General features: G+C 44.1%; 1 protein-coding gene across 2 annotated transcripts in view; it reads right to left on the reverse strand.

Annotated features, from left to right (window-relative positions):
- Positions 1–115: 115 nt before the first annotated feature.
- Positions 116–18437, reverse strand: part of dip2a (DIP2 acetate--CoA ligase A) — a 37425-nt gene continuing 19103 nt past the window's right edge. Inside the window, exons 3-39 of one of the 2 annotated variants that reach the window (XM_088382307.1) lie at positions 18018–18137; positions 17792–17911; positions 16737–17006; positions 15930–16067; positions 13679–13798; positions 12486–12683; positions 12296–12387; positions 11952–12062; positions 10774–10897; positions 10592–10701; positions 10307–10409; positions 10011–10075; positions 9819–9912; positions 9615–9734; positions 9402–9516; positions 9178–9317; positions 8951–9087; positions 8589–8669; positions 7931–8058; positions 7627–7741; positions 7224–7425; positions 7045–7145; positions 6790–6870; positions 6389–6506; positions 6188–6309; positions 5985–6096; positions 5798–5907; positions 5586–5716; positions 5259–5427; positions 4835–5005; positions 4305–4334; positions 3059–3120; positions 2910–2967; positions 2760–2834; positions 2462–2636; positions 1760–1883; positions 116–1684 (exon numbers count right to left, since the gene is read on the reverse strand). In XM_088382307.1, the coding sequence (XP_088238433.1) occupies positions 1432–1684; positions 1760–1883; positions 2462–2636; positions 2760–2834; positions 2910–2967; positions 3059–3120; positions 4305–4334; positions 4835–5005; positions 5259–5427; positions 5586–5716; positions 5798–5907; positions 5985–6096; positions 6188–6309; positions 6389–6506; positions 6790–6870; positions 7045–7145; positions 7224–7425; positions 7627–7741; positions 7931–8058; positions 8589–8669; positions 8951–9087; positions 9178–9317; positions 9402–9516; positions 9615–9734; positions 9819–9912; positions 10011–10075; positions 10307–10409; positions 10592–10701; positions 10774–10897; positions 11952–12062; positions 12296–12387; positions 12486–12683; positions 13679–13798; positions 15930–16067; positions 16737–17006; positions 17792–17911; positions 18018–18137 (4595 nt within the window). In that variant the 3' untranslated portion in view covers positions 116–1431. The remainder of the gene's footprint in view (positions 1685–1759; positions 1884–2461; positions 2637–2759; positions 2835–2909; positions 2968–3058; positions 3121–4304; positions 4335–4834; positions 5006–5258; positions 5428–5585; positions 5717–5797; positions 5908–5984; positions 6097–6187; positions 6310–6388; positions 6507–6789; positions 6871–7044; positions 7146–7223; positions 7426–7626; positions 7742–7930; positions 8059–8588; positions 8670–8950; positions 9088–9177; positions 9318–9401; positions 9517–9614; positions 9735–9818; positions 9913–10010; positions 10076–10306; positions 10410–10591; positions 10702–10773; positions 10898–11951; positions 12063–12295; positions 12388–12485; positions 12684–13678; positions 13799–15929; positions 16068–16736; positions 17007–17791; positions 17912–18017; positions 18138–18437) is intronic. The other variant, XM_088382308.1, reaches the window with a different exon arrangement.

The following is an 18437-nucleotide window of genomic DNA, read 5'->3' on the forward strand; positions in this document are numbered from 1 at the left end:
TTCATCTGGTAAAAATCTTTTGTCATTACAGGTGCTCACTTAAGTCTTTTTTTTTTTAAACACAAAGTGAGACGTGGACCAGTGTCCTTTAAGACTGTATTCAACCACAACAAGGTTAAGTTAAAATTGTTATTTTATTCATTAAGAAATCCTGTTATGAAAATAATGACACCTTACCGTATACTGGAGGAAATGTATTTCCACGTTATACAACACGTGACATCTCGCAGTCACCTCAGCAGAACGCTCCTCTGCTAGTTTGTTTGCTTCCTATTCATTTGTCCTATAAAAAGATGCACTTTGTATCCTTTCCTCGCCATCTTGAGTCCATCTCAGATTGTTTGCGAGGGACAATTTTCACATATTTTGCAGATTCAGTCTTTGTTATGTCGCCCCACGTCTATTAGTCATTTTTGTTAAACCTGTACATACTTGCAGCATGCTCAAGGCCTGTTTGAGGCAAAGAAGCAAAAAAAAATCATGGGAATCCTGACAAAGAGGGGAAGCACATGCAATCATTACTTAATGTTATGGCACCGAAAATAAAGGCTGTGAACATTTTACATCAAATTGCCATTTGCGCAATAAACTTTATCAAATAATTTATCAAAGTTAGTAGTATGGACAAAGTACACTCTCCGCAAAAAGTTCAGAATTAACCCAAAAAACACACGAACCTTTACAGATGAACTTAACTTGACCTTCTCAAAACTTGTTTTCGTTGGGTAGATTTTGCACAATAACTCTAACAAGGCGCAGATCAGCAAAATTGATCCAAAAAGTCTGTCAGCCATAAACTGATTTTTTTTTTCTCAATTAGAATTGGTATTTAAATTTTATTATGCTGTTTAACTTTTGACGTCGTAGATAGGTCACAAAGAAGAGTTTTTGGTACTTCAGCGCTTGCAACAGGGACTAGACGAGTCACAGAAAGGCGTAGCGATGGACAGCTTCTTGATAGAGTTGGATAAAAAAGTACTGACGATTGATCAGTGGGACAGTTAGAGAAAGTCAATTGAACTTAATCTGTAAGGTCATGGCATATTTGAGATTCATCCTGAAATTTGACACTTTTTGTGTGTAGTGTTTCCATTTGTTATATTTTCCAGCATGTTGGTTGAGTGGCTCTGCCTAACAGCTAGGTTCAAGCAGATGTGGGATAAAAACAACACTTAAGGCATAATCACCGCATCATTCCAAAGCCACATTCTTTAAATCAGTCGTATTGCATTGAGTTGACATAAAAAAGGGAACACACAAAACTATATCACAAGTTTTAAATGGAGTGCACAACCTGGCTGCAACCTGCAGGGGCGCTGTTGATACAGTCTCAACTCTGTGTCCTGAAGATGTAAATGGCAACGCTACCAATGTCACTCGCGGTTTGCAGCAGCAAACAACACGTCAATATGACGTCCCACGGCCGAGCCCTCACATGTTATACGCCACATATATGGGGTCCAGTTGGTCGGCCAGGAAACCGTCTCGCAGGTGCATGCGTTGCTTCTCGCCTCTGGAGTTGATGGGGATGACGCCAGGGTCGACCACCACCACCACGCCGACAATCAGGTAATGCTCCTCCAGCACCACGTTGGTGACCAGGGCCACCAGGTCCAGGGCCTCTTGCTCGGAGCCCTCCAGCTCCACCACCACCACAAGCAGGTTGGTCCAAGTGAACACGGCGCTTCACATAAAACAGGCAAGCAAGTTAGTACATATTACAAGGGGAAATGTGGACAGATTATTTTTTTTGCCTCACCATTCAGCTATGCTCTTATGGGAGCGGATGACGGAGGTCTCGATGTCAATCGGGTGGTACCTCATTCCCCTCAGCTCGAGGGTCTCATCTACAGAACCCACCACGTAGAGGGCGTCATGGCGTTCTGAGACGTGTGCGGGTACACACACAAACGCACACAAAAATTATTACGAGAGTTCCTTTCCTATGGCAGCGACGCAACTCAGATTTGTCACTACGGTACACAAGTGCAATAATAAGGTCATAATTAAATTACTTGGAAATGGAAAAAAAAATGATGGATGATATAGTAAAGTGAAGTCAATATATATATATATATCTGTTTATATATTCAAAATAATAAATAAAATGGATTTGTGCACAAGATGCGTTTAATTTTTGGAAGGACAATTTGGTCAGGCTGCTACAGCAGTTTGTAAATACCGGCATGGAAAAATATGCATTTCTTTGTACATTTATAATTGTTAAATTCTGCTTTATGATGGAAATAATTTTTGGTCTACCTCAGGTTTCATACATCTATGAATTTTATTATCATAAAGGTCTTGTTCAAATATCAACATTGGGAGAATAAATTGGGCATATCGCATTACACAGAGATCATAAATAATTGGTTAACCAATTATAGTAAGTAAAATTGAGCAATTTCCCAGCGCAGAGTGTTTGAGAGTCACTGATATTGATTGGGTGGGTCATTCTCACCTCCGCTGGCATCGGTCAGTTCGGTGCGTCGCAGGAAGCCCAGGTAGCCCGTCCTTGCCCACACTGTGTGTGTGTCACCGAAGCTGAGCTTAGTGTTAAAGTGGTCCGCGTGCAGTGCTTCCTCCCCGTAGACAGTGTAGTAGCCCGTCGCATTGTGAGGACTGCTCACCCACACCTGATAAACACACGCACACTCTTTGTATTTTTAATCAGTCCACCTCTCACAGGTCAGTTTTGGTACTACAGCAGCCATCTGGTTTGATGTTGGTACCCCCGCCATAGAGATGTTGCAGCTCACCTCTCCGAGATGAGAATCTCCCAAGGGCCCTTTCGTCTCTGTGTTGGCAATAATCACCTTGACTCCAGGAAGTATCTGCAATCACAGCAGGATGATTGAGTCTTCTCAAGCACGTTATTATTGTTTCGCTTTTTTTTGGTGGCGCTGTACCTTGCCAGACTCCATCAAGGGCAAACTATGTGGAGACCCCCTCTCAACCAGCCGAACTCTGAATGAGAGCCCAAAACGGAAAGGACACGTCTGCATTTGCGTGACACGTTTAAAATACATCAATATAATAAAAGGCCGCCGCATCTCACCTGTCGTGTCGCAAAGCCCTCATGTCTACGTAAACCGTTGTGGGGTCTGGTCCGGATGTGCCCTGAAAAACAACAAAGACGCACAAATGAGGGACGTTGCAGCCGAGGTGAACGCGTCCTACTGGTTTGCCATTTACACTTTAAAGCGCACCCGTTTAAATGATTAGACTTTGACATTTATAACCGCTGCTATCCCATTCTTCTAGTTAATGACTTAACTTTTGAGAGGTTTAATTATTTTTTAAATATTCTCATTCGGATATATTTCTCTTTCAGTATTTTTAACAGTTGTTTTTTTAACTGTTATTGTTATCAAACTGCTGATTGGGAGAAATCACTACTGCCTAATTGTGAGGTGTAAGGGGTCCACTTTGACCCCTAACAAGGTTCCTTGCACTCATCAAGGGCTACATGAGAACTATTGAATACAAGAAATGCCCAACCATATATATAAATTTAATGTGGCAACAAGACCATTCACACCCAAATTCAGTGACTTTGATATTGACTTTGGATTGGTTGTCGTTCTTACGCCAAGTGTTAATGCAAAGCACCAGCTAGCCATGAGGGTGAGTGACACGCACGCACGCACCCACGCACGCACACACACATACACGCACACACACGCACGCACACGAAGGGAGCTTGGCATAAAGCTGAGCTTTTATCCAGCATGCCATCACCTATCCAAAGATTACGCGAAGTTGTCAAATAAAGCCATCAGACAAATATCAAACATTTGTTATTATAATCAACCAAAAAGTCCAGTGTGTGCAAGGTGCTAATGGGGAACTTGCAATTTGTTCAGAAATCACAAGTTCAGATGTTACTTAAAACATAACATTAAGATTCGACTATAGTAGAATTGTAACTTTTTTTTAAAAATGTAAATAATGTGTGAAGTTCCACAGAGTCACCAGTTTTGATTAACAAATAAATATTTACAAACATTACATTTGCCTTGGTGTCACGTGTGTGTTCAGCACAATTTTTGCAGAAGAAACTCCTCGTCAGGCATGCGCTGATTACTTGCTCGAATGTAAAGCAGCGCAGGCGGCATGAAAGCATCCGAGAGGCAGCAGATGCAAAGACAATAGCACACCTGGCCGCAAACAGCTTTTTGGAAAGATGGGGCTGAATTCGCAATCAACACAAACCGTGAAGGCAGAAACAAACACAGGCACACACATGGAAAAACAGCAACAGCCCCCCGAAAGAGCAAGCAACCACTCTTGTCTCACAGTACCTGCTCGACCAGTTTCCCTAACCTGTTGGGCTGACGGGACACATAAAATAAAAGACAATTTTACGTCTTTACACACAGACGCACAGTCCAGCACAATACACGCACACAAAAATGAAGGAACCCAGATAGGAAACGAAATACGCACCTAAAATAATCACGTTTGGAAATTGGCACAGTCACAACATTAGGTACACCTGTACAATCTACAGGATGGTGCTTGAGAATTTTTTTTTTTTTTTACAATGTCCTAATATACGATGTCTACAATTTTGCCTTTGCAAAAATTTTAAAAAAAAGTTTTGATTGACACAGCTTGCTTGCGAAACGGTAAATGCAAAAACATTTGTCAAAATAACAGATTACAAATTTCAATTCTATTCATCATACATTTCCTCCGTTTCATTTCAGACTGCGCAAGTGGACTTAATGTTGTCACCAGTGTATAAATGATACATCAAAACATTGTATACAGTGTACCCCCAACGCACGCGGTTAAGAAACAGGTCAAATCCTGCCTGTTGAATACTCACCTGCAAACAGATGGCTACGTTCACCCTGCAGCCGAAGGTGGTGCTGACGGCACGTGGCGAAAGTCCCAGGTCCTTGAAGATCTTGGAGAAGGACTGCGTGAGGGCTATGCGAGGCCTCTCCTCCGCCACCACCATGCACGTGCGCACACACGATAGGTTGACGTTCCGCAGCTGTACACGGGACAATTTATACAATATTTCCATACTTAAAAATCAAGTCCAAAAAATTCTCAACAATAAAATGTTTTATACCGCCCAACTTGTCCCCACTCAATGTTAATGATAGCATTTTTTGAAACCATCAAGTACACATTTTATTGGACTTCTATCTGTACAAGTAATACATTTCATGACTTAAGTTGTTTTGGTTTTTTTTCTTTTCCTAGATGTGTGCAGTGTTAATCTTTCAAACAGTCAGACTCACCCGTAGCGCTTCCGTCTGCGAGCCTAGGCCTTTGGTGCACATTTCCATGACTGAGTAGGAGCAAAAAGTGACACGCACTTTGTACTGGCTGACAGCAGCCAGCCATACACACACATTGCTTTCCAGCTCCAGAGGGGGAACCAGGATGGACTGGTGGCCAGAGTACACACTGTGATAACCCAAGAGAAAACCAGAATATATTAGGAGCTGCACGTGAACCTGGTGGGCCACTACAAATTAGGTGTGTTCTTCTTAACTAAGTCACATTTAGTGGATAAAATGGATGGATGATAATTATAGACAACTGTTTGTGAAATTATGACTCACCTACACAGGCACCAGAGAGCAAAGCCCAGGCCACAGTACGGGTCAAGACAGATGGCGATCTGGCGAGAAGGGTAGAGCTCACACTGCAGCTTGATGGAGCGACACAAGGCGCCAGTAGCTGCATGGGACATCTATGACAAAGGGCATTTTAAAAGATACATCCAACATCCCATAAAGACATTCAAACAAGCGTTTGTATTTGCAGTACGCACCTTGACTCCAGCCAGGATGCCTGTGGTGGAAACGCTAAAGTCAAGGTAGGCTAACATCTCCGGGGTTGGGGGCTTGTAAATCTGAGGGCTTTTCTTTCTGGGGAGGTCATCTGAATCAATAAAAAAAAATGTTAGCACGTGTGAGAGCATGAAATAAAGGTGTCCGTACGCATGCATGGTAGCTCACCTGTGTCCAGCACCATCGGCCAACTCTTAATGTCCACTGCAGCGGCAGCCTCTTTGGATTTCAACAGCTTCATTATTGCTTGAGTGGTGAGGATGCACACCGATTTGCTGACCTGTAAGCCACAGATGGTACTCTGACTGTAAAGGCATCAATTTCTAGTAGCCTCCAATAAATAGTTTTCCCATGCCTGGTCAACAAGTTACCTCAACAATCATCTTGACAGTGGGAAGGGTGGTGGCCAGGTTCTGCGGGTGCGGAGGTCTGACCGTCACCGGGACACAGCCAGCGTACAAGCAGCCATAGAAGGTGGCAATCAAGTCGATTCCTGCGCGTAAACAAAAACACTTACTGTTGTTTCACCATTCGCAGGACGCTGGAGTGCCTCATGGCTCCGTTGCGAGTACCTGGCATGTAGACGAGTGCGACGTGGTCCCCGGTGTTGAGGCGTCCCATCAGAGCTGCAGCCACGCGCTCGGCCCGCTTGTGGAGCTGCAGACAGGACGCCGCACTGGCCACCGTGCCCTAAAGAACCACATGGCAAATGAATCCATGCAGGAATCTGTAAATCTATATATATAGTAGAGTGGAACACCCATAGTCGTGTGTTTACTCCAATGTAAAATGTTTCCCCCATTGTAGCCATCATCTAATCTTTACAAAGGCCACCCAATGGGTTAATATAAAATACAATAAAATTCACCTGTGAGGAAAACAAAAGTAAAATAATTTACTGCCGAACTTTTGAAGTTAAACATGTTTTGCATGTAAAACAATGTGTGTGCGCAGGGTGGATGCGCTGAGGTACCTTGGCATTGAGAACAAGGAACAGCTGATGGTCTGGAGTGGCCTGCGCTCTCCACTGTAGCACATCTTGAATGTAGAGGAACTAACACATACATAGATTGGGGTAAGAGAGAAGTTTCGAATTGTTTGAACCCTTTTCTTTCATGCATGTATGAGACAACCTGTATTTACTCGCTGGTGGTAAGTGAGTGGTTAACAAGGCTGGCCCACATTAGAGAGATTTGAGTTTTAAATCCCACGTGAGACTTTCCTGTACCTGCTCATTGTCTTCCAACTGGGTCACGTCTCTCCCACAGGCCTGCGCTATCCTCTTGCCTGCCACCAGGTTGCCTACGATCATCGAAGCGGGGCCGACCTCTGCGCGCACATACACACCCATCCATCACTCAGTTAGTCACACGATCGTCCTCCACCGGGCATGATACGGCTCCATACCCGGCTGCTTCTGCCTCGGCTTGGGCAGGTTGGTGACGCACGTGTGAGGGCACATGAGGACATTGCAGGGATGCAAGGCGCCCTCCAGGAAGCGCTGTTTGGTCTCTGATATGTGGATGCCACCGAGGGGAGCTTTGGGAAGCGTGTTGGCGGGGACCAGGGCCAGGCAGTACACACCTACTTGGTGGATGCTGTCTATGGCCTGGAAGAAACATTTATTTGAATATACTACGCCTCGAACAACATATAGTAATATCCATTGCAAGAGTTTTGCAAAGATAATAATGTCGACTGACTGTAGGAGAGATATCAAATATTTACGGTAAAGTATAGATACATCAATGTCTCATGTGAACCTTGTGTAGAGTTCTAATAAAGCCCTTTTGATCGTCCGCATCGGTACCTGAAGGACCCGGCTCATCCACTGGAAGCTGTCTTCCTCAGAGGCATCCGGTCTCTGTTCCGCCACCACGACGATCCTCTCATCATGCAGCACCGACACAGAAAATACAGCTATCCTGCAATGCACCAGGCAATGCACCACCTCAGAATTTCAAAACTCACCAGCCACAGTAAAAGTAAGCTCTGCAAAATCTATCGAGATCCACACAGGCTCGTCCGTATTTCGCTGCATATTGGATCTCATTAGGTGGACATGTTGTTGTGGCTGGGTGGACTGACTGATCAATTGTGTCACGTCTTCCTACCTCCCCCTGTAAACAAACTTCATGGGCTCCACCGCAAGAGCCGTAGCAACCACGTCGTCAGCGTTGTGCCGCCGCCCACTGACCACCATCAGTCCGTCCATCTTCCCTACAATAAACACGAGGCTGTCCTGGAGGCAGAACACAAAGCACGCATTTGGGGATCATTTTTTATTATACGTATAAAGTCCCCTCCAAAGTCAATTCCTTCAGAAACCCAAATGTTAATGGAATTGACCTTTCCTGTTCCAATACTTTTGGAGGGGACTGTACATCTGAGACCTGGCCCCGGATCAATGCGACAGATGTCAGGGAGCTGCACAAATTCTGATTCTTGGCTTCACTGACTCGGAAAAAGCCAAACAGCTCATTAATTCTCCTGAGCAATTTGCATATTCCATCTCAGAAAATTTCAGGAGCGCAACAAAGCGATGAATGTGCTGTCAGCACTGCCCAACTCAATTTCAGGTGTTATTTAAGTCAGCGGAATCATTAAAGAGGCCCTTTTTGGAATCAAGATGTAAATCTAGCATTTAACTTGTTTTGGGAATTCATTTCCAATCACTATTGCTTCACCTCTGATGAAAAACATCTTAGAGTCCCATACAATTATTACGAATTGATGTTACTGAGAAGTCATAGAAGCGGATAGAATACTTACTGGTCCCACAAAACCCAGCAGAGAGGTCCTGGTGAAAGTTCGGTCACTGACTGGAATTCCTGTCGACGTGACTGGAGTGGTCTGCAATAAAATGTGACATTTCGAAGTGGGAGATCTCAGATTTGATTACAATATTTTGCCAAGAATAATAAAAGTATCCAAACACAGCAATTAATTCTGTTTAATATAATATGATAAAATAATATGTAAAAATACATAACAATAATATAATATCCAAATATAAATAATATTTAGATATCTACAGGATATAAAGATATAATTTTCTGAATTCGAAATAGAACAATTGCTTAAAACACAGCATAAGTAAATGTTTCCAGTAAAACTTGAAATCAAACACTCACCTCAAATATGTTCTTGGTCATGCCCTGAAGGCCGTAATAAGCCGAACCTGTGCACCTTGAGCTCACGCAGATTTCTCCCACCTCGTCAGTCTGACACAAGTACGGCGTGCCCTCGGCTCGCACCACACACACCAAAGCTGCAAAATACCAATAAATCAAACATCAGGACATTTTATTTTATTTCATTTTTTTACCGGATGGAGATAACATGCGACTGTGTACGGCACCTCCGGGCATGACCTGTCCCACGTCCTGCACGGTGAGGACAGAGAGCTTCTCTTCGGTGTCCACACGGATGACACTATGGCTCAGCCCGCCCATGGACAGCACCGCCTTGCCCGGTGAAGGGACGCCCATCTCTGGAGGTCTAAAAGGACAAACTTGTCTTCAAATCTTTGCAACATATCCAAAAGAACAATAAAACAAAAACGCTGCAGTAACATCATCTGACCTCCGGATGGCGACAGTCATGGCTTCTGAAGAGCTGGCACATGGACAGATCACCTCAGGTCGCAGCCCACGTGCCTGGAACACGTTGAGAAAGGCATCGCAGGAAGATATTGACCCTGAAGAGTGGCATCAAGTCAGCATGTACAGTACCAACATGAGGGCAAACAAGTGATCTTGTGCTGTTCATTTTTTTTTGCAGCAGCAGCAGACTCACATGGGTTAGCTCCATCGGCAACAATCAGCATGCGCAGCGAGCTCAAGCTGATGTCTCGCTGGTCTCTTTGAGCCAGCAGAGACCAATGCATGTCCCTCGATTTCACCACAGCCACCCGCGCTGGGCAGTGGACAAACAAACACACACAAAATCAAACAAACTTCATCTCAAGATGGCTCACGTACAGGCCGGGCCGACCCTCACCTTTGTACGTGTGAACCTTTTGTATCCACGAGAGAGGGTTGACTTTCATTAGCGAGTAAGGAATGCTGATTACATGCATCCGATTCATGACGCTCTGCAATGAGAAGGTAAGGTTGGAAATAATCAAGCATGATGTCACTTTCAAATGTATTGTGTGTTTAAAAAGTGTACAAGAGGTTTTAAAGAACTCACGGTAAGAACCCCATGCCATAAACCCGCTTCTCTCTTGAAGTCCAGCACGTTAGTTACGGTCTCAGCTGTGAATCACAACGGGACATTTTTAGTTTCATGCAAACAAAGACTCATTTCGTATTGAATGGTAAACACTGGAAACGTAGTTGACCTAAAAAGAAATATTTAGAACAAAACTCGGACAAGCACAGAGGATGAAAAGGTTCATTATAGTCTAACTTTTGTAAAAGACCAAATCCATGCAAACAAATCATAGTGGCAACTGAGAAACCAAAAAAGACTTCGTCGTCACTCACCTTCAGTGTAAGCGCAGGCTTGTGTGAGAGCGTGACAGTGAGCAAGCATGGCTGAATGGCTCACTGTGATCCCCATGGTGCTTCCCTCCTTGCTGGTTTTATACTGCACGAGGAATAAAAACAGAAAAAAACACCAAGGCACTCGTCATTCAAAGTATCACATTGGCACCACATTATTATTGATGATTGAATTTCTATGTGGCCCAAATACAATGTGTGTTTGTCCTACAAGTTAGAGATGATATACATAGTTGATCTTAAGCTACAAAATTTCAACTCCCTCACTTCGATGTAGGCTATGTCATTGCTTGCTTCACGTATCGGAGGATGCCAGTCTTTGGGAGGCTTCACAACGTGTTTTCCGTCAGTCACAAACCACAGCAACCGGGGCCAGCCTAAAGAGGCAGACGAGTGAAATCGGTTGGAAGCCCAAATCATGCCACGGTGAAATTGAAAGAAGGCTTTACCTTTAAATGTGGCTACCTCCCCAGTTTGTGCTTTGGGTAAACCTTTCTGACAAGCATCAGTGGTAAGAGCCAAAGTCACCCCGCAACTGCCAAGCAGAAAGCCAATTTGTTGACTTCCAGCATCCTGGAGGACAGAAAGAAAGAAAAAAGGTGGAGACACACAGTCAAATGTGCTTTACAGCAACAAGAGAATTGTAATTGGGGACTAAAGCAGAAGAGCGGCGGCGAATCGGGCACACTGCAAAAACTAAAATCTAACCTATACATTTATTATCTCATCAGGGCGAAATATATGCAACTTTTCTTTCCCTTATATTTCATCATATTGGACAGTTATTGCGTCAGAGCATATCACTTTGCTTCAAGCATTTTTTTTTTGGGGGGGGGGTTACACTACTCTTAAGACAATGCTTTCATTCAAACTATTTTAACTTTTAAGAAGGCTTACCAAATAGGATTTTCATGCAGATCATTTAGCACAAAATTTCTTATTTCATGACCTCTTTTTCGAGATGAGATGGCCGTTAATAAAGTCGTCTCAAGAACAGTGCGGGCTTCTGATGTAATAATTGAAGTAGAACTATAATCTGTTCACAATCTCATTTGTTAGTAAACAGCTTCCGCAAACAGCATGCTAATAAAGGGCAATCAAGTACATTAATATTCAGCGAGTACAACTCATGATGGTGAATTTGTTTGCGATTGCCGACTCTTGATGCATAATAACGCTCTTGAAATAGAACACGAAAGAGTTGACGCTGCTGCGACAAAGAACAGCGACGTGGCCGCTAAAAAAAATGATGTTCTTGGCAACAAATAAATGTGCATGGAAATTAGAATAGACACCTGAATAACAATAAGGGAAGTCAGGGAGGGAAGAATTGGTTACCTGCAAAAAAATAAAATAAAAATCAACACTACAAGAAAGGATCTCAAATTGATTCTGAATGAGCTGAATGTCTTTGATGATTTCCATTATTTTATTATTTTCCTTAAATGCTCTCAATTCTGCTTTCCTGTGCTGTATTGAGCACAACAATCTCGTCGATACAAGTTAGCACGGCGGATGTCCGAGCCCACTTTGGATTGGTAAATATCCAAACGGGGTCCCTCCTGCTCTTCAAGTGTCATGTAGAGGAGAAGAAAACTAAATCAATAAGTGCATCGCCAGCCATTACCTTTCTGGTTAGTGGCACTTCAATAGGTACGGGGACCAGCTCTGCCAGCAGACAGCCGTAGAACGCCACCATGAACATGACGGGGTCATTGTTGGGGAATACAAGTGCAACCTGTAAAACAGATCCAGGGGGACGGTCAAAGTTTTTTTTTTTTCATCACAGGCCCCATCATGATTGACTTCAGGTAACATGGTTATAATGATGAAAGCACGCAAATGTTCTAAGCACCTGGGGTGTCGTGGTATGCCAAATATCTTAACTCTGTACATATTTAGGTTTTACGGGCATGGCTGGCTTGATTGGAAAAGAAAATGATCAGCCAAGAAACATGTTTTGAAACGTACCCTATCTCCAGGCATAAGCAAAGGTTCATTCCTGGTGCTTAACTTGTTGAGGAGTGTGTAGGCCAGTTTCTGACTCCGGGTCCATAATTTACCTGCAATAGCAACACAATTACTGTATTCAAGTATTTATTCTCCGATGTCTTGGCGTGTATTTTACAATGTCTGGGCCAACAGTCCCCGTCATACCTACCATAGGTGAGAGTGTAGACAGGCTTGCCAGCGTTATCAAGTGCCGTCAGACAAGGGCTCTTGGGTTGAGTGGTCCCCCATCGTTGCAAGGCTGCCGTCAACGAGGGAGGCCAGTTGGTGGCCACTCCGAGAGGATCTCCCTCAAGGGGACGCATGAGTTGGCCTTCTGGCTTTGGCTGGTTTGGATTGGGTTGCTGAACTAAATACACACAGAAGAAAATGACATGAACGGACGGACGGACGGACGGACGGACGGACGGATGGATGGATGGATGGATGGATGGATGGATGGATGGATGGATGGATGGATGGATGGATGGATGGATGGATGGATGGATGGATGGATGGATGGATGGATGGATGGATGGATGGATGGATGGATGGATGGAATCCATGTCTCTTATAGCCACAGCCGCTTGGTGGCAACAGTACTGCAGTGCCGCAGTACTCCCAGCGTCACCCCTGAGGAGCCATTCAGCTGGAGTGTTTTACAAGGTAGTGTTAAATCAGTGATTTATACATCTTTTGCAGAGGGAGGCTCACAAGTACGAAAAGAGGGACTCTTTGATGGCGAGATAGTGGGGATTGAGAAAAGGCTAGGGGATTAAAGTCGTATATTGTGTTCTTAACAGTTTTTTGCCTGCCCAACTTCTGCTTTGGAATTCCATCTCATTTGTGCGCTATCCAGTTAAAACACTTGAGTCAGGAAAAGGACTCTCCGCATACACACACCACGTAGTCTCCAGACGCTCGCTCCACTCTGGCAGAGTTAGGAGAGCTTTACAATGACCTGCTGGTGTGTTACTAATCCTGCTGCGTTTTCATTTGCACAGTGTTTACTCAGCCTGGCAAGAGTACCACCCAAAAGCCACGATGGACTGGTAAGGAATGAAGGAATTTGAAGAGAAAAAAAAGACTGGTCCACAATGTGGGTCTGTGTTTCTGCGGCCCAGCTCTGCCTTACCACTCCCTGAGCACACCTGGTGGTCTCTGATCCACAGGAGGGAGGAAATAACAAAGAAAAACAATCACCTATCTAAAAGTGTACTTGGACTGTTTATTTAGGAGGTGTGGAAAAGGGCTCGGTTCAGCAACAAGAAGAATCGCACACAGGGAAGCGTAAACCCCGGACAGGGTTGAAGTCACTGTTCCCTGTGCATGGACTGAGTGCCCGGGCATTTTGGAGTAACTCACCATCCATGAGATCCTCAAAGTCATCCACAAAAAACTCTCGCAAAGGCGGTCGCTTCGGTCTTTTCAGTGTGTTGAGAAGCTGCTGGATTTTGGAGGAGACGCGGCTGTTGACTGGAACACCTACACAAAGGCGTTGCCGAAAAGGATGGGATGATGAGAAATATGGTTCAAGTAAAAAACAAAAAAAACAAGCACAACAAAGACATCGAAAGAGACGTGAATGACAAACGGAGATAATACACAGCGGTTAAAAATGACAAAAAGGATTAGGAAAATATGTGGCCAGATTCATAATGAGGAGAAGTGAGAGGAGAACACACAAGGTCAGCAGACTGCTTCAGCACAACTCAACCAAACAACAAAAAATCAAATAGATCTCCTAAGTCAGTATTTTAGCTCAGCAAACTCTTCAATAACCCTCCACCATGACTAATCAGGTTGCCTAGCAACACGTCTGTCTCTTCACCAGCTTCTGAGACGTGAGGCCTCTCATTAAGTGTATGCTCACTTCACATAAAGTTGTACCTACATTTCACAACACAGACGGGTTTACCGATCGGAACCGAGCCTAAACAAGCAAGCCTGCATGGACTTCCCGAGCATGGTTTTGTCCATGTGAGTCCATTCTAGGCTAGGGAGGGACAAGTGTCAGACATTCCAGCCACAGGAGACAGAGGGCACAGCTGCACACAGCTTGCCGGATGCGTTTCTGTTCTATAATAAGGCCAGCGGCTCAGACAGCCTCGGTGTGTTCGGATCGAGGCTCGCACACACATCGGGACGGGGCATGCGAAGGGCAGTGCGGCACCTGATGGGCCAATTAGACACAGACGACAACATCTGATGGCCCCCGAGTGCCATCCACTCAAAAGCTTTGATATATTAATGTACTCTAGAAGCAGATGAGAACTTGCAAATGATGCTAATTAACATATTAGTGTTCGCCACCTTTTTCAAACAACCAAAAGGTCTCCCCCGTGCATTAGAGGTCATCACTCGGTTTTGCAATATTTTGGGACTAGAAAGCTTATTTCTTCCGGATATTGTGTTTTTTATCAAGTTAATGATTTGTTATTCTTATAATAATGCTATAATAATGTTATTATTTTTGAAAATGTGATTTATATATCAGGTACATTATGCCAGAATGTGCAAAGCTCACATTTGATTTCAAGAATATTTTTTAATCGAGATTGATCATAATAATGTAAAAAAAACCTTCACACAAATAGTTAATCCATCTACTGTATTGTTGCACACGTTTCCCTATCTAAACAAAATGTGTCCTGTTGGCCTAACCCTTGTTCAAACATTGAGATGGTGCAAAAAAACAACAACATGCTAATAAAGACATGCCAAAGAACCACTTTTTCACACCAAGAATGTACAGTCCATAATCTAAGTAGGAATCGATTTGCAACGCCGCAACTGCAAACGCATTCGTCTTGTCGGCAAGACCATCAACAACACAAACAACATCAACACAGATGGATTGAAGGAGTGAATTCCCTTTTTTGGGGGGGGGGAGGGCAAATGGTTGGGGGAGGAGTGCGACACCTGACAGTAGTCACATGCACAATTGATGCCAAAGCTCTGAAGCAACCGTAGCGATAATAAATACCATTCATCAAACTGAGGGATCCCTCACCTCTCCATTCACAGCCTGGAGGAGAAACAAATGAGGACGTCAATGAACATAATCTTTCGCAAATGTCGACATTGCACCAAGCTGAGACGGAAACTCCACAGCGGTTTTACTCAGCTGCTTTGACACACCATGACTCAACAAACAATCCCACACAAAATTCTGCATGAATTACACAACGATTACGAAGTTTACTTTTGTTATTGTTTCACCCAGGGTTTGATTGCTTTCTGCTTTGGTGACCAGAGAAATCTAGATAGTAGTTGGCTGCATTTGGCCCATGTGTAAATTCTCCGAAATAACTCCTAGATAACACCGCAGACTCACCACATATTTGAGACTCAAGAATCTAAAAGAAGAGTGACCATTATAATGATGAGAAGAACTACTGCGTATCACAAAACAGCCATTAGGAATTGGAGTGTTATTTCCAGGGTGCAAAGGAGGACAGGTGTTACCATAGCAACACAAAGAGGGTCAGCCGACAGCTTGCGCCAGACTGAAATGAAGACTGACTAAAGAGGGAAAACAGAGGGACAAACAGCAGGGGGGGCAAACCGGAAGAAACCATGTAACGGTGTGCGTGCATGCATACAGGACACTCACCATCTGCTGTCTCCATGATGCTGGTGTGGTGGTTGTAGCCACGAGATACGCCTCGCACCGAGGCAACGTGAGAATGCTCCGCATGAAGTGAGGAGCGCTCCGAAAGGCCCGTCACGTCTGGGGGAGCTATGTGGTTATCTGTGGTAGAAGGGGATAGATTGAAATGACTTGCTGGACAAGCTGGACTGGTCAACAGCCAATCACAGCGCAAATAGCAGACACACATTCACAACTATGGATAAATTAGAGTCGGTTTTGGAATCAGGGGTAGCTACTTTAGTTGAGCATTTAGTTGCTATAAAACAATTATGTGGTTAAATTGTTTAATAAAAAAATTTCAGCTGCAACATGTCACCCCTAAAAATTAACAGATGATATGAATAGAGTAGCTTTGACAATAGAGTGGCCAAAGCCTTTTTTACATGACTGAATGACAGAAAGATGTCACATAGAGATTACTTAGTCCAAAGATGTAATTTGTCTTTCCTTGTTAAGTGGCTGTGTGTGACAAAAGCAAGTCGTGCGGGACATTGCTTTCTGTCTGGGACACATAGAAACAAATCTGATTGGCTGGAGATAATTGAATGTTTCTGCTGGATTCAGCAAATGCAAAACAATGAGAAGTGTGCTTACGAAGCGTGCTGACGCACCACATCAAATATACTTGACCTATCCCTTAAAGGAGACATGCGCATTTTAATTTAAAAAAAAAAAATAGCTCTCAGGTGTCTTAATCAGCCAGCCTGATACGACAACTGGAGACCGAGATCATTCGGAACTTTGAAAAATGACAAAAGGAGCTCTCACCTAGGTGTGTGTGTGACATAAGATCCGCCAGCACAGTAGCTTTGGTGTTGGCGTTGAGAGCGCCGCTGTTAGCGTTGGTGCTGGTGGCGACAGACCTCACTCCCGGGTGAGACGAGGTGGACGAAGCGGAAGATGAGGTGGACGAACCCTGGATGACCCGGTTAAACCAGTGCTCGACGGCCGGGTGGCTGTGGCTTTGATTGGGAGTGGAATTGGCCAGACGGCCCTTTCGCCGCAGAGAGCCCTCGTCTTCCGACGCAGAGGAGGTGTCTGTGTTGGACAGGTCAGAGTAGCGTGGTGTCATGCTAAGAGGACAGCAACATGGGTGGGGTGGGGTGGGAGTGATTTGTGGAGGTATGGTTGCAAGACTTTCTGTCTCTATGCTGGTTGCGCTTTCATTTCGTTTGACACCAAAGCTCTCATTAAGTCGCTTGTACTCGACAGATAAAAACAGCAGGATATAATTGCCAGGCAATGCTTAATGAGCTATACATTAATGACTTGGCAGATCTGCTAATTACCGCAATGTACTATGTAACAGTGATTAAGACAGCAACTTTACACACTTGTCACAAAAAGATGGCGATATCTGGCGCAAATTTGATAAAAAGCACTACTGTTGATTTGGGATAAAATTGGACCTTCCCTATATAGACCTAATTAAGTAAACATAATGATTACGCCACTTGTGGGGTTTAAAAGCGCTTTGTCGAGCCTCGCTATGCCAACTTTCCTGACATCAAACTGTTCCAGAAAATAGGTAAAATGTTGACATTCTGAGACAATGCGGACAATGTGATCCAAGTATGCAACATGTGGGAAGGCCTGCTGGGAACACGCTTGTGACAACAAGGTCCTTTATAATCCCAAACAATAGATACAGTCATCAAACAGAACGCCCCTTTTTTTTATTTGGCAATAGAATCTCAGATTAGGGAATGTTAGCATCCTACACTGTCGTGGTTAGTGGGGAGTGAGGGAATCGGTAGTGTAAATATATGATTGTCCAAGATTGGCAAACCACAACGCGCTAAATATAGATCCAAAAGTCTGACCTGGCGGAGTGCACGCCTCAACGGAGGACTGGACTAGCACGGATCGTCTCTTGGACGGCATTGGCATCTTCCTTTCTTTGTATTTGGCCAAAGCTGCTTGGACGGCTTCTGTGTGCAGATCTAGGCCATTGAATAAAAAAAAAAAAAAGTACACAGCTTAGGCGCACCCTTACAAAGCACAAGCAGGAATTTAAAACTCTCACACAAAGTATGACGATGCGATTACCAGAGCGGAAGCGTTCATCTCGAGTGTTGGCTGCTCGAGATTTGTTGTGTTTGGACGCAGGAAGAACAGCCTGGGAGGAGGCCTGGATCCGGCTGTCTATCTGCAGAGCGGGATCTACACCTGTGGGGGGAAAAAACTAAATAAGGGAACTGTTCATCCGGTGGATATAAAAAAAATCTATTATTTTTCTTATTTAAATTTACTGGGTGAGACTTACATTCGTTTGAGCTCTGGAAATTACGGTAAAATGGAAATGAACCTACTAAGCGCATCCAGGATGCGATTAATTGCCAGCCATCAGCCTGCCCGGCCGGCCTTTCCGTTGTATCAGCTTAGTAAGGATCATTGAGCTCCATGCCGTCAGCAACCTTTAGACAGCAATATAACTCCGACGCTAAAACACTAAGCAATAGTCTACAC

The sequence above is a fragment of the Syngnathus floridae genome, chromosome 8, assembly GCF_059516105.1.
Source record: "Syngnathus floridae isolate MCC-2025c chromosome 8, RoL_Sflo_1.0, whole genome shotgun sequence".
NCBI lineage: Eukaryota > Metazoa > Chordata > Actinopteri > Syngnathiformes > Syngnathidae > Syngnathus > Syngnathus floridae.